The sequence below is a fragment of the Panthera pardus genome, unplaced genomic scaffold, assembly GCF_024362965.1.
Source record: "Panthera pardus isolate Hobbes unplaced genomic scaffold, ASM2436296v1 HiC_scaffold_20, whole genome shotgun sequence".
NCBI lineage: Eukaryota > Metazoa > Chordata > Mammalia > Carnivora > Felidae > Panthera > Panthera pardus.
The window spans coordinates 78,180,659-78,196,994 of record NW_026526766.1 but is presented as its reverse complement, the minus strand read 5'-3'; the positions used below and the strand labels follow the sequence as shown (position 1 = coordinate 78,196,994).

The 16,336-nt window shown below is 43.4% G+C and overlaps 1 protein-coding gene across 3 annotated transcripts in view; it reads left to right on the top strand.

Annotated features, from left to right (window-relative positions):
* Positions 1-3,143, top strand: part of BRINP1 (BMP/retinoic acid inducible neural specific 1) — a 174,138-nt gene extending 170,995 nt beyond the window's left edge. For all 3 annotated transcript variants that reach the window (XM_019454028.2, XM_019454025.2, XM_019454026.2), the window contains one exon: positions 1,562-3,143. In XM_019454028.2, coding sequence (XP_019309573.1) covers positions 1,562-2,702 — 1,141 coding nt within the window. In that variant the 3' untranslated portion in view covers positions 2,703-3,143. The remainder of the gene's footprint in view (positions 1-1,561) is intronic.
* Positions 3,144-16,336: the final 13,193 nt, after the last annotated feature.

Below are 16,336 nucleotides of genomic sequence, written 5' to 3'. Positions count from 1 at the left end.
AACACACATGCTTTGTCAACATCGGGTTCTACTCTCTCCCTCGTGGCTCTTGGGCTCAGCGACCACGGCGGCACAGTGGAAGTGAGACAGTTGATGGATTGCTGACATTTCCTTGCACAGGCAGTCTGATGCCAGAGGGCTTCTCTTTCCGGTTTCCTAAAATGGGGGGCATGAGCCACTGCCACCACCGTCATTGTCACCATCCGCATGACCACAGCACACTGCAACCTTAAGGAAGGCTTTCTTGACTCTTGCTGGACATATATTTTAAAAACCAATAGCTATGAGCCAGGAGACTTCTCCGCTCACTCGCTGTATGACATTGAGTCCATCATTTCGACCGCTGAGCTTCTCTCTGGCATGTGTCTAAAATGGAGCCGAGAGTCCCTTTGCAAGAATAAGAAGAACTAACTTTTATCGAGTCCTCGATACCTAGCAGGTTTGGGGATAAGCCTTCACATCAAAATTCAGGTAATCCTCAGCACAGCCTCGTGTGGTGGTGACGAATAGGAAGGCAGAGGAAACTGCCCGGCACCGGGAAAGTGGAGGAGCCAGGATTTTCATCAATCTCCCAACTGGCCTCACATCCCAAGCTATTTTCAGGGTGTTGTTGTGAGGCTCAAGTGAGAAAATGGGGGTGAGTGTGCCCTGTTCAGGGTAAAAAGTGCCAGGCACAGGTAAGGGATTATTCGTTGCACGGAAGACAGCGGGAAATGACTTGTGCAGAAATGAGGAAAGACGAGAGGCTACCAAGCTGACTGCCTTCTGTATTTCTCCTCATTCTTCTCCTGCTTCCTATCTTATCTAGTATCCGTCTCCATCGGAATGTTTCAGTGGCCGGAACCCCAGGGACAGGGCGTGGGTAGCGTTTCAAAAGCATCGAGGGGCTGTGGGGAGGGGGACCTAGAGGTACATGTTGTGACGGGAGTTCCACTGACTTGAGAATCTGGAGCTCGGGGAAAAAATGGGGCAAATAACATCTTTCTTACATGTGAGGATCACGTAAGATCACCAGGATGGACACACCAGACGATCTCTAGGACAATATAAAATATAATTTGTTTTTGGTTGAAGTCGTTGGCCATTATGTAACTTCCTGGGAGGAATCTGGGAAGAAGGTTGAAACAGGAGATTCAGGTGAAATGTACTGGCCTCTAAGTGCTCCCCTGTTTGCTGATTTTTAAAATCTGTGGTCATCTGGCAGGGGTGTTGGAGTTCAGACACTAGTTTCTTGGGTCAAACTTCTTTGGGGCTACAGGGCAGTGGAATCCTGGAGCTGGAAGGACCCCAAAGCACACTTACTCCAGCCCCTTCACCTCACAGATGAGGACACTGACCATTGGAGGGGTGCAGTGTTATTCAGCGGGTCGGTGGCATCACAAGGGACTCCAGTGTATATTCAGAGCCCTTCCTACCATAACCGTCCTACCCCGTCCCTTCATCTTTTGCACACCTGCACTTTGCCTACTCAGTTGGGTCACCGTGACCAGCCCGCCCCCTGGTGGCTAACGATCTCCGTTTTCCTTCCGCCCACTTCCCCCCCTCCCCCCCCCCCCCCCAGGACAATTCAGCAATGGCTTGCAAGGGTCCAGTCGCTCCTCTACTGCAATGAGAACGGGTTTTGGGGAACCTTCCTGGAGAGCCAGAGGAGCTGCGTGTGCCACGGTAGCACCACGCTGTGCCAGCGCCCCATCCCCTGCATCATAGGAGGGAACAACAGCTGCGCCATGTGTAGCCTGGCCAACATCTCCCTGTGCGGCTCCTGCAACAAGGGCTACAAGCTGTACCGGGGCCGCTGCGAACCGCAGAACGTGGACTCGGAGCGCAGCGAGCAGTTCATCAGCTTCGAGACCGACCTGGATTTCCAGGACCTGGAGCTGAAGTACCTGCTGCAGAAGATGGACTCGCGCCTCTACGTGCACACCACCTTCATCAGCAACGAGATCCGCCTCGACACCTTCTTCGATCCCCGGTGGCGCAAGCGCCTGTCCCTCACGCTCAAGAGCAACAAGAACCGCATGGACTTCATCCACATGGTGATCGGCATGTCCATGCGCATCTGCCAGATGCGCAACAGCAGCCTGGACCCCATGTTCTTTGTCTACGTCAACCCCTTCAGCGGGAGCCACTCGGAGGGCTGGAACATGCCCTTCGGGGAATTTGGCTACCCGCGCTGGGAGAAGATTCGCCTCCAAAACAGCCAGTGCTACAACTGGACTCTCTTGCTGGGCAATCGGTGGAAAACGTTTTTCGAGACGGTCCACATCTACCTACGTAGTCGGACTCGGCTACCTACCCTACTGCGGAATGAGACCGGCCAGGGCCCGGTGGACCTGTCCGATCCCTCCAAGAGGCAGTTCTACATCAAGATCTCCGACGTGCAGGTGTTCGGGTACAGCCTGCGCTTCAACGCCGACCTCCTTCGCAGCGCCGTGCAACAGGTCAACCAGTCCTACACGCAAGGCGGCCAGTTCTATTCTTCTTCGTCCGTGATGCTCCTCTTGTTGGATATTCGGGACCGAATTAACCGCCTGGCCCCTCCTGTGGCCCCGGGGAAACCCCAGCTGGACTTGTTCTCCTGTATGCTCAAGCACCGCCTGAAACTGACCAACAGCGAGATCATCAGGGTGAACCACGCCTTGGACCTCTACAACACCGAGATCCTCAAACAGTCGGACCAGATGACGGCCAAACTCTGTTAACCTGGGGACTCCTTGCCACGGGCTTTCCCTTTTGTTGTACACACAGAACAGAACAAAGCAAAGCAAAGCAACACAAACAACAATTTGTAAAATGTAATTCATAATTCAAAGAAAAGGAGGAAGAGTCTGCATTCGTTGGAAACTAAAACGTTCTAGCAACTGTATAAAACCGTTGGGCATGTTTGTTATTTCTATACTCTGTCATGAAGAAGGGTCTCAGCCTTTGGAGGAGCTTGGAGGGGTTGCTTCTTAGGCCTCAGGTGCTGTATTGTGGGGGGAGAACGGGGAGAGCATATGCAATGAATTGCAAAGATCTCTGCTGTGCAGGTGCTAAGATTAAACACTAAAAAGAAAGAGAGATATATGTAATGTACAACCGACACTGCCATTTTTCCTTGTGGGAGGAAATGGACATACATAAAGATATTTCTTGGGTTATGATTTCTTCCCTCTTTATGCCTAATTCCTTGTGGTTCTTTCGACTCCTTCTTGCACGGGGGCGACAGTGCTATCTTACCCATAGAGCTTCTTTCATTCGGAATGAACTGAAGCTAATTGAAGGGGGACAACAGGTGGGCTTAGGGGGAGAAGCATAAGCCTCATCACAGGGTGTTAAAACAATAAGGAACCTTATACATCAGCTGTCACACTCTTTGATTTAGCTTGTGAAGCAGGTGTGGGGAGAAAAGGCACGCCCACTAACCCACGGTTGCTGCCTGAAGAAGGATTTGAACTCTGCCTTCTGAGCCCCTTGGCAATGCTCCTTTTTCTAAATTCCTCTGGCCTCTTTTCTGGTTTCTTTTCCAGCTACACTGCCACAGGACGGAATGTTTTTCAGTCTCAGGTTGTTTTGATAGCTTTTTTTTCTCTTTTTTTTTTTAATGGAGACTCCTTTCACCTACTTTTTCCAAAAAGACATGGTGTCAGATCTCCTAGAAGTGCTTTGCATATTAAAATTTCATTTAAATACAAATCAATAACCACAATAGACTAAAATGGGGTAGGTTCTGAAGTTGCATTCCTCACTTCACTCCTCTGCCAGGCACCTCCCCCAAGTCTCTAAAAAATGATCCTTTCATTAACTCAGAACACACACTCACACACACGCATGCACAAACTAACACTGCCATTTCTCTGGCATCTATGAAAGTGAGAAGCCTTATTTTGGGACTTCGGAGCAAAATTGAAAGGAGAAACTCAAGAAAGAAAACTCATTTCAAAGCACTCCTGCAGAAGATTTGGGCAGATATCCCTTCGTAGTATTCAGGATCTCTATGTTTATCTTTTTTGCTGCAGTGGTACTTTCTAGAGGTGCTTCAGAGCATCTGAATCTTCATTTCTGTATTGTCAGAGGAACAGGATCACAAATTTCAGGATCAGAAGAGAAAATGGAATTCCTCTGGTCTAAACATGTGCGCAGAGTGCGAATCTCCTCTCTGCCATCTTGGGGAGATAGCTGCTGTTCACCGCCTGGACCATTTCTGGGATAGGAAGCCAATTGGCTCTATCTTCTACATTCCTTGCATTCCTCTTTTACTGAAAGGCAACAATAAGATTCATTCCATTTTGTGTTATGAGACAGATCTAATTATTAGATAGTTCTTTTATACCTTGGCCAGCTTTTACATACCTTCTACTCACTGGTTCTAGTTCTGGAATGTGCATTTCTCTCTCAAGTTAATGCTGTCCTAGATAAAATAGAAGGACCTGTCTCAAGTGTTAGCAGAGTCTGTGATAATATGACTCAAAGGGAACATCATCCCCAATATAGTTTAAGAGGAAAGAAGGAGAGGGCTTCAGTGCATAAGAATTACCTAGTATGTATGTGTACGTATGTGTGTGTGTATTGCTGGGGGGGGGGGGGGTGGGAAGGAGGGAGTAAGTCTTTTTATTTTATTAGTATTTTTTTTGTAATGGTAAATTCCAACTTTAATGTTCCAGTTTTTAGTATGAATTAGCATATATTCTGATACCAACTTTAACACTAACACGCACTTCACATGAACATAGTTTTTTTGGACCTTAAATTTTGAAGATTCAGGATTCATTTAGATTGGAAATTCTTTCATGCCAGAGATCACATAGCAGCTATTCATCAAGCACAAGATTTTGCAGAAGGTCAGCAGATCGTCAAACATCTCTCCAGTGCCAATTAGATGAGTGGGGCATGTCAGAGAAACAAAAATTCGTAAAGACATGGTCTATACTTTTGTGCCACTTGCAAATTAATGAAAAAATACAGACTTACGAATCAATTTAAAGAATAAACAATAATTACAGTACACCATGATGAGTGAGTGCTATTGAGGGGTCAGACACACAGAGAGGAGCCCTAAAGAAATAATTTTCTCGTTAATGGGGTTGGCAAAGGCATTTTATATGGGCATATTTATTCTGAGTGTTGAAGTGAATCAGACTTGGGCAAATAGCAGGAGCACAAGGGCCAAAGGAACAGAGAAGGCAAAACCACAAAGGTATAAATGGTACAAATATGCACAGTATATTTGAGGGTCTGTTAACAGCTTTAGAAAGGTGTCATTTTAAATGGTAAGCCTAACAAGGCCAGTGAGGATTTTAACTCTGTATGAGAAGTTGAAACCATCATCCATGAACTTCATGACCTGAAAAATGAATTTAAGACTGACCATCTCTCAGTTGCCTCTCTTCCTTTTTCCTTTCATCTCTACCTTCCAAGTAGTTCAAAGACTCATGCTATACTAACCCCTGTACTTCATAGGCATTGTGCCACCAAATCCTTATCATAATTCAGTTAGGGCTTTCCACTTGAGTTCTTCGCCAGACTTTGCCACTTCCTATGTGCAAGAAAATCCTCTTTCCTTCACCTTGAAAATACCAACGGCTTCACTTCATATTACAAAGAGAATACAACAATGTCCGATGATTGGAAAGGTCAGGGAAATAGAGAAATTTTCAAGGGGCGAGAAAGATGCAGACATCAAGATATTTATTCCAAGGCAAATGAAAAATACTTTGCTATAAAAGGACACAAAGTTCTGTGGATTTTCCACTGTCTCCTGGATGGGTCTGGCCCTTTGAGCTAACAAGGTTCCTCTCCAGCTGGGAGGAAGAGAAGCCTGAAGCCTTCAAGTGAGATTTTAATTCAATTAGTGTCTTACCAATTTGATGCAGCAACCAAGGACCTATGGTGTCTGATTAATATGCTGATGCTAAGGCAAAAGGGTGGATAGAATGCCCATTTGGATAAGGCCTGGCAGCAAAGCGTGGCATTTCCATGGAAACCACAGAAAGCCATTAATTAGCTATCAAATAAAATCATTGGAAAATTCTGGACCCTGGCATATCTGCCCCCTTCAAAGAGGAGGGCAAGAAGAGGTCATACTAACAGCAAGGCTCCCTTCAATGATTAAAATCGTATTTGCACAGAGACTACACATCACAAAGTGGAAGAGATTGGAAGTAAAACACATGGACACAATGAAAGAAAAGAGGCTTTGGGATTATTCAGGTCTAAGAATATAATTTTAAATGTAAAGTATCTTATTGGGTTTTCTATGCTGGTAAAATTTTCTCAATGACAAATATTTTCTCCTGTTTTCTGTTCTGTGGAAAGAAAGAATAATATGGATCCAATATGTAGTGATAAGTGATCAAGGGAAGAGACCATAAAGTTAAAAGTGTGGAGCGATTAACCCCTAAAATAATAGCTCTAGGTTGTATAATGTTCAAATTAATAGGGACAAATAAAAAAATTAAAAATAAGGCAGAAAAGGAGAAAAAGGAATCATTAAAATTGGTAGACACATAGACATAATAACAAAACTTACCATACAGATATTCACAATAAATGTAATTGGATAAAACTGACAAGTAAAAAGAGGTGGTCAGACTACATGTTATATGTTAAAATCATAAAGGGAAAGAAAGTTTGAAAATAAAAGAACAAAGATATGCTAGACAAATATTAACTAAAAAGCTGATGCAGCATTGTTAATAACAGTTGAAAAAGACTTTAAGGCAAAATACATCTTTAGTGTTAAAGATGGTAAATTTAGCAGAGAAAGTGAGACAAGAGTGGATGCATAGAACCATAGACTCTGAACACTAAAGGGGTCATTAAAAATCTGTAACACTTCAACCTTCAGAGATGAGGAATTATACCTAAAGTTATCCTCAAGGTTTTCAACACCGACCATGATTATGGTTCCTTCTCCACTATCACTAAGTGAAAGGTTGTCTAGCATAATCTTTCCAATAAAGAATCAAGAATTACCCCCATGACATTTAAACTAATAGGATACAAACTCACACAGTTATGTTCTCTCTTGATAGATAGATAGATAGATAGATGATAGATAGATAGATAGACACATATGTAATATATACTATATTATATATTATATTGCATTATATTACATTATAATATATATTTTTTCTTAAGTCACTACCATCTCATGTATGAGCATTTTTCCAATTGAGGATCTACTCAAATCCTTGGATTGTATAAGGAACTCCGGTTGAGTGGAGATCACTCTCTTCCTGAAAACTAAATGTTATCAGTGGCTCTAGCCCTGTCAACCTTAAGAACCTAGAAGGAGCTCTCCTTTCTCAATATCTGTTCTCTCTCCAAATCATTATCAGAGCCTACAGTTACAAATGTAAGGTCATATATTCCTTTTCAGTATCAGATGTAATTGTAAGCATTCTGAGCCAATGCACATGGTATACTTTCTCTCTACTTCAGTTGAGAAGCCTTCTTCCCTCTCAACAAATCCACAAATCAAGATGGATTCAAGGAATAGAATGGTGTAGATTTGAATTAAGGGGCAGAAAATCACCTCAAAATCACATGGTTAATTTGGGGGAATTACAGATCTCCGATAAATGTGAAAGCTCTGGACTCTTTCCCAATAAAAATGTGCCATCAAATACACTTTTGAATAATGTTTCATAGATCCTTTGATGACCTTTCTTGGACACTCTGGAAGATTACAAACTTTCAGTAAGTGCCTTGGATCTAGGCTAAAGTTTCTATTCTACAAAATTTAAACTTCAACCTTCAGAGATGAGGAGTCATAGCTAAAGTTATTCTACGAGTTTGGAACACTTAGCATGATTTTAGTTCCTTTTTCATTATGTCAAGTGTATGTTGGTCTAGGATCACAAGTCAAGTAAGTTAATGTAGCTCATACAGCAGAATCCTGCCCTCCAGGAAGGCATAGAGATAAACATCTTGATAAAAATGGCAGTTATGGTCACTTTAATAAAACCCCATGTATACTAAATCCCAAATGTTTTCAGTAGGTATATTCAACTATAAGTACTAAATAAAAGAAAGAGGCTCTAAACTCTTTTATGAGTGTGGTTAAGGGGTGTGCAGGGATGCTGCAATGCATACGGCATCATCAGAGGACAGAGAGTCTAGTCCACTGAACCTAATACAATTATACATGAAGTTTGAAGGAGAAGGTGTTTGTCTCAGTCAGTTCTGTCTTCTGTAATAAAATATACCACAGGCTGGGTGGTTTAGACAGCAAACATTTATTTCCCACCGATCTGGAAGTCCAAAATCAAGGCACTGATAGATTTGGTGTCTGGTAAGAATCCTCTTCCTGATACACAGAAGGCTGTCACCCCACTGTGCTTTAACATGACAGAAGAGGCAAGGGTCTGTCTGGGGTCTCTTTTATAGGGGCACTCTCGTCTCATTTATGAGACCTTCATTCCCATGACATCACCTTCCTACCTCCTATTACCATCACCTTGGAACTCAGAATTTTTTATAGGAATTTTTGAGGGGGGCACAAAAATGTAGTCCTTAACAGAGTTTAATCAGTAAAAGGGGGGGGGGACGGGTGAGGAACAACAATAAAACCTCTATTAAGTAGCTTGAGTAAATAAATGAGCTTCATGAATCACAAGTTGAGTTGCTCTCTAAGTATCTGACCTCCATTCTTGAACTTCCTTGGTTGGTATGTGTTCCCCAAACTGTCCTGGCTCCACCCAGGGACCAATATTTCCCTAAGAATGAACAAGGAGCCTCTCTACAATCAAGATCTCACAGTGTCAATAAAACTTCTAAATGGAGCCATTTACTCCATGAAGAAAATGATTTTGAAAAAAAATGTAAATGAAAGCTTCAGAGCTGATGATAGGAGAAAGAAAGAATACACAAACTGCAGGTCTAAAGTTTAGTGTTGACGTCACCCAGATGGTTGTATTCTTTCTGTCAGGTGACCCCTGCAAGCCTGAACCAGGGACCAGCAATTGGTCTGACTTTGCCCCAGGCCTGTGCAAGTGAGGAAATCGTAATGTTCCTATAAATTAGAGGATGATTATAAACACTGTCAAGGGATTGTTAATTATATGGTGTTAATTGTATAACACGTAATTATAAATTAATAATAATGTCACTTAATCTTTTATTAGTGAACAACAGGATGCTGAGATTAAACCCTATGAGCTGAGTTTTCCTGAATTATTAGGCACCTACAGAACGAAGATTAGAACTCAAATTTCCCAATTCTCAGATTAGTGATTAACCATCACAAGTCAACATTATTCCTGATATGAGAAAATCACTGGCATCGGGTGCTGTGGCTGAGAACACAGACCTAGAAGACAGGAAGAAGGAGGCAGTGATTAGAACTCAGCCACTTATGGGGCACCTGGGTGGCTCAGTCCGTTAAGCGTCTGACTATGGCTCAGGTCATGATCTCATGGCTCATGAGTTCGAGCCCAGCATTGGGCTCTGTGCTGACAGCTCAGAGCCTGGAGTCTGCTTCAGATTCTGTCTCCCTCTCTCTGCCCCTCCCCAGCTTGTGCTCTGTCTCTCAAAAATAAATAAACATTAAAAAAAATTTTTTTAAAGAACTCAGCCACTTATTACCTATGTGACCTGACTGAGGTATTTTACTTCTTTGTGCTTCAAATTTTCCCATAAAAATGAGGTTCTTAATAGTTCCTTTCTAATAAGGTTGTTCTACGAATTAAGTACAATTCAAGAGCCTAGAAGACTCATTGGCATATAGGAAGCCTATCTATTTGTTAAATAAGTGACATAAATAAAAATGTAATATATATATGCAAATGAATCATCTTTATAATAGCTAGAATCAATTGAGCTAGCTTTACCAGCCAAGCACTGTCATATGATTTGATGAACTTAAATGGAATAATCTCATTTAACTTCACGGCAACTCAGTGAGGTGGATGTAATTTTCACTTCAGTTTACACATGAAGAAACTGAGTCTCCAATGGATGAAATAACTTGCCTGTGGTCACACTGCTAGTGATGATTTGTCAGTGTCCCCAAATAGGCCTCCTAATTATTCCACCTAGTGTGTCCCATAAGTGCAAAGAAGTGGTCTAAATTATCTGTAAGAATAACCCAGACCTTGTGTGGAGGTTCCTCAAAAAGTTAAAAATAGAATTACCTTACAACCCAGCAATTGCACTGGTAGGTATTGACCCAAAGGATACAAAAATGCAGATTTGAAGGGGCACATGCACCCCAATGTTTCTAGCAGCACTATCAACAATAGCCAAACTATGGAAAGAGCCCAAATGTCTATCAAGTGATGAATGGATAAAGAAGATGTGGTATATAGATTTTGTATATAATGGAATATTACTCAGCCATCAAAAAGAATGAAATTTTGCCATTTGCAACAATGTGGATAGAGCTAGACAGTATTATGCTAAGTGAAATAAGTCAGAGAAAGACAAATAACCGTATGATTTCAGTCATATGTGGAATTTAAGAAACAAAACAGATGAACATAGGGGAAGGGGGAAAAAAAGAGAGAGGGAAACAAATCTTTTTTTAATGCTTATTTTTGAGAGAGAGAACAAACATGGGAGGGGAAGTGAGAGAAGGGGACAGAGGATCCAAAGTGGGCTCCATGCTGACAACAGAGAACTCAACACAGGGCTCGGACTCAGGAACTGTGAGATCATGACCTAAGCCTAAACCTAAGTCAGAAGCTCAACCAACTAGGCCACCTAGATGCCCCCTTTAATGACTCTTAACTATAGGGAACAAACTGGAGGTTGATGGTGGGAGATGGGTGGGGAGATGGGCTAGATGGGCGATGGACATGAAGGAGGGCACTTGTTGCGATGAGCACTGTGTGTCATATGTAAGCGATGAATCGCTGAATTCTACACCTGAAACCAATTTTACCATATATGTTAACCATAACCGTATATGTTAACTAGAATTTAAAATAAAAACTTGAGGGGCGCCTGGGTGGCTCAGTCGGTTGAGCATCCGACTTCGGCTCAGGTCATGATCTCACGGTTCGTGGGTTGGAGCCCTGCGTCTGGCTGTGTGTTGACAGCTCAGAGCCTGGAGCCTGCTTCGGATTCTGTGTTTCCCTCTCTCTCTGCCCCTCCCCTGCTCAAGCCCTGTCTCTCTTTCAAAGATAAACATATGTAAATAAATACATACATACATACTTGAAAAATAAAGGAATAATCCAGACCTTAAAAGGCACCTAGTGCCACTCCTTTAGTACAGACCACTCAGTTCCTCTGGGAGCCAGAGTCAAGGTCAAGGGTGGGTCTCCAGATGGTGTTTAATACACTGACTCCTGGAGTCGCAGAGCTTCAGCAGGCACCCAGGAGGAATAGGCTGTCTTAGGACAGACCTTTTATCTCCAAGGGCAAGATCTGGCTCAGAGCCCTAGATGCATTTCTTACTCCTTCTCAAAACACCTTAGAGATGCTCACTGGCTTCAGGTATAGCGACCACCTCTTCGGGCAAAGCACGTTTGACTTGGGCGTTGTTCTTCTCTGGAAAAGCACGGTGGTGAGGGACTGGAGCGAGGAGGTGGTGAGCAGGAGATGGAAACTATAGTCTGTTCCCCAAGCTATCATAAGAAGAGGAAGTCTTCCGATCTCCAACTGGGCCAATTCCCACGTTGCAACATAGTAGGTGGGGATGGAACCAGTCGGATGCCAGGCTCCTGAAAACCCACCCCACGCCCATCCACTGTAGATTCAACAAAGCTGGAGGGGAGCTCCAGGATGAATGGGAGGATGGCGGTGACTTCCACAAACAGTGGGTAGAGCTTCCTGTGGTCATGCTACTTGCTCAAAATATTTGCATGTCCCCATCCCAGTATTGTCATCTTTGGCCATAACATGCAGATCAATTTTCTTACAGTGGCACAAAGACTTTATTGGCAGAAAGGCAGGATGGAGAAACTATATTAACTATATTGTGATTAGGGATTTTAAATGTTTAAAAACAGAACCACGTCTACAAGTATTTTCTCAAGCAATGTTTATGGAAAAGGGGAATATGCAAGCCCATTTTACCTTCTAATCTTATGAGTCAGCCAGGTCTTAGGAAATGGGATTCAGCACACATTTTGTGAGAAGGAAGAGAAGGCAAGTAATGTTTACCGAGCCCCTTTGATGTCCCAGGTATTTACCATGTATCTAATTCAATCCTCATGAATCCCTGAGAGAGTTGCTATTATTTACATCATATAGGTGAGGAAAATAGGGCACCGCAAAAGCCAGGTGACCTCTGTTTAGTTTTGCAATTTACACATTTAGCACAAAATTAAGTGGTAAGAGGGAGTAGTTAGCAGCATGAGATCTAAGGCTTGAAGAGGTTCCGATATTGGTTCCCTTTACAAACTCTGTGACCTTGGAAAATTGCTTAAACTGTATGTGCCTCAGCTTCTTCATCTGTCATGTGGGGAGAATACTAACTCCCACTTCATCAGGTTGCTGCGAGAATGTTTTCTTCTGCCAAATTTCTTCCTCTTACCTGAGTTAGTGCAGGTAAGGGCCTGCCCAGAACTCCCTGGTACATCTTATGCACTCAGTAAAAGTTAGCTTTGGTTATTCCTCTGAGCCAGGCATGGCTCAAGACTGGGACTTGAAATTGGGCCCCTTTAGGTCCTTTGGCATCCCTTGTTGCTTATGTTACTCCTCTGGAATTGTCTACTGCCCAGGAACTGGGCGAAAGACTTAGGTGAATCCCTGTCTTCCAAAAGTTCACAAGCACTATAGAAACATACATATTTAAAACCCCAAATTGGGGCAGGATGCAATCAAAGAAATCATTTTTAAGTTATAAAAATGGAATCTTGGAAAAGGAGAATAGAAGACTGACCTGGTAAGAGAAGTAATGAAGACAAGAAGCTCCAACTGACTGTTCCCAGCTTTGTCCCTGACAAAGGCTGGTACAGCCTCACCCCATTTCCAGGCAAGCAGGGACGTTGCTTAGCAACTCAAACAGGAACAGTGGAGTGAACTCTGGGAACCAGAGCTCCTTAACAGGACCAAACTTTTGCTTTAAACCCCACCTACAGCACAAGCGACACCTGCAAATTGAAAGCACTTGGGAGGAGAGTCTTCTGAGAGGTTAGATTGGGCAGAAGGCAGGCATAGGGGAAAATACTCAGTCTAAATTACTGGGAAAATGTAGAGTGATTTTTTTTCTTTCCTTCAAATGGTGCAGAAATTCGATGTGCTAAGAAAGATTTGCCAAGCCAAAGGCTTGGTGAGTCTGCTTCACTGAATGTTGATGTGGCAATTGAGGCCAGCAGGACATGCCCAGTTTCTAGCTCATGTGGCCACCTCTCCCAACAGCTGCAGTCTCTTGACTGCCATCTACAAATTCAATCTCAAAGTAAGATCCAGAGAAAATACTGTCCTTGCTCAGTAGAGATTGAAGGTGTTAGAGTTCAACTCTGTATTCATTCCTTCAACAGATATTTTTTGGAAGCTGGAAGGTTAGAGAGGAAGACAGGCATTAATTTTTAAGTGTGATACATGTTAAGGAGGGAAAGTATAAGATGCTGTGGGAATATACAGCATGGACCCCTAACCTAGAATGGACAGCGAAGGGGGGAGGTCAGGAAAAGCACCAGAAGATGTGATATTTAATAAGAGTCATGAATGTTAAGTCAGAGTTGCACAAAGAGAGGAAGGGAAATTTGTTCCATATGAAGTAACAGTCTATTCAATGGTCCAGTTCAGTGACAGAGAGGAAAGGGGAGAGACAGAGAGACAGAGAGGAAAAGATAGGGAGGAGGGGAGAAGATGGGGGGAGAGGAGAGAATGAATTGGGGGTGAGGGTGAGGAGGAGTAGGAGCAGAATATATGAGTATTATGTAGTTATGCAATGAAGAGTCTTTCGATTCATGACATTTCTGGAATTTATCCTAAGAGCAACTGGCAGCCATTGCAGAATTTCAAGCATGTGATCACATTCTCTAGCATACAGTCAGCCCTTCTGCAGTCCACTCCATGCTTGGATCCCAGTGCTTTGGGTCCCTGGTCTAGTCTCTTGAGCTCCTGGTGTGGTTTCCTGCCTAATTTTCTGAAGTGAAGAGATCCTCCATTTTTTTGGTCCATATTGTCACCCTTACCCTAATGTACAGAGTCTTGTTCTTAAGCCTGAGCTCATTTGCCTCCTCTCCTTCTGATTTTGCCTATTTTAGGACTCTCAGTCACAGGGTTTGCCCCTCCTGCCCCTCCCCATATACCATTATGATTGCCCAGTGGCTGGTTGATTGGACTACCTATCACCGACTATCGTTTTCTTCATCCTTCCAACACAAGGTAAAATCCACTGAGTGGTCATCTTCCTCTTCACCTGCAGCAACTGTGTCCGAACCAACCAACTACTCGCCCAGGAACTGATCCACTCCATAGAATAGTGTCTCATATCAAGTTCTGGTCATCCTAGGGATGACGCAAGAAATCCATCTAACCCACTAGCCCCTTGAAAATAGTGGTTAAGGTCCCAAACTCTGGAGTCAACTTCCTTTCAGGGTGCACCCTGGCCAATATCAAGACTTAGCTGTGTGATCTGGCAAGTTAGTTCATCTCTTTGAGCCTAGTTTCCTCATCCTTATGTGAGATATTCACACCTATCTCACAGGGCTGTTATGAAGATTGAAAGAGACCATGGAGAGAAAAAAACAACAACAACCTAGAATAGCACCTCACACTTAGTGGGAAGAAAAGAAATATTCCTGTTCACTATTCCTCTGGAAGTGCATTACCTACTTACATTTCTGGTTTTGATCCTTACACTGACTTCCTAAGAGTGAAGGATTAAAAGAGATAATGCATGTAAAGCACCAGATAAATAATAAACACAAGATAAATATTAGCTATTGTTATTAATTATCATGAAGGAAGCAGAATAACCTATGAGAGATGAACTGTGTCTTATTTTCGGGAATACAGGCTCATAGTAAATGAACAAGAAGTAACCAACTCAGGACTGTCCTTTTTGTGTTTTCACACATACCACCCACAGGAGGCAGCATGTGTTCCTTAAAGGGCTTTTTTCAATCTTTGAAAAGCGCCAGCATTTTCTTTGGTTTCAGAGGCCATCCTATAAACGACTCCGTCCAGGGAGGTTAGCAGAATTGCTCTACTGCACGACTCCATGGGTCCCATTCTCACCTTAGTCTAGAAGAATGGCATCTTGCGCCGTAGTTGAAAGTGCTAATTACTGTTATGTGCTGAATTGCGTCCCCCCAAACTCATACGTCAAAATTCTAAACCCCTGGTACCTCAGAATGTGACCGTATTTGGAAACAGAATCTTTAAAGAGGGAAGTTAAAATGAGACTGGTAGGGTGGGCCCCCATCAATCTGACTGATGTCTTTATAAGAAGAAAACTGGACACACAAAGAGACACCAGTGAAATGTCGACACAGGGGAAAGACCTTGTGAGGACACAGCAAGAAATCGGACATCTGCAGGCCAAGGAAAGAGGCCTCAGAAGAGACCAAATTCTCCAACGCCTTGATCTTCAGCTTCGAGAGTCCAAAACCGTGAGAATTTCTGTTGTTTACCTACCTAGTCTGTGGCAGCCCTAGGAAGCTCATACAGTGCCTATAAGTAGGCTGATGTGACTGTGGAGGTAGGTGGAGAGAGACTGGTACTTGAATCAGAAGGGAGAACTGGTTCACCGGGAGACGCCACGGTGAACTTGGATTTGCCGCGAATGAGGCTGCACCCTGCGTCCCCGTGGGGGACTGGATCCTTGACGCAACTGCTGACCTAGGTGCCATGGAGAATGGACACACAGTGTAGGGCCTGAGGGAGGTACCCAGCGTTCTTCTGAGTGACCTCAGTGTGACCCTCTGTGTGACAAGTAAGCGGAATCCCTCCGCAGCGTCTTCCGATGATAGCTGCGAGGTAGCGGTCAGTGGAAAGCAGACACCGGGCCTCTGCCTCATTTTCCCGGGACGATACGTGTGCAGAATGAATGCAGTATTCAAAAGGGGGTGGGAGGGCACTTCGTCAATGAGGGTGGTGGAGGTCATCCTGGTAATCAGGATGGTGACAACTCAAAGACGTAACTTAAAAAGCAAGAGGCATTTCTGGCATTTGTGTCTTGTGGAATAAACGGACAGCCCTTATATATAAGTAGGCAGAATAGCTATGAAGTCACAGTATTAGCATCAGGGCCGTTTTTATCTCGATTTCTCTTGCATCCCTGGTACCAGTCCAGCACCTGGCACCAGGTGTGTGCTCGGTAAGTATTTGTTGAATGAAAGCAATGTCCTTTTTACTTTACCCATTTGCTATTTACTTTCTCTCAGAGATGCACAAAGACCCAGAGCAGTAAAAGCGACCTAGCCAATGTCACATAGTGATTGTGCGTCCT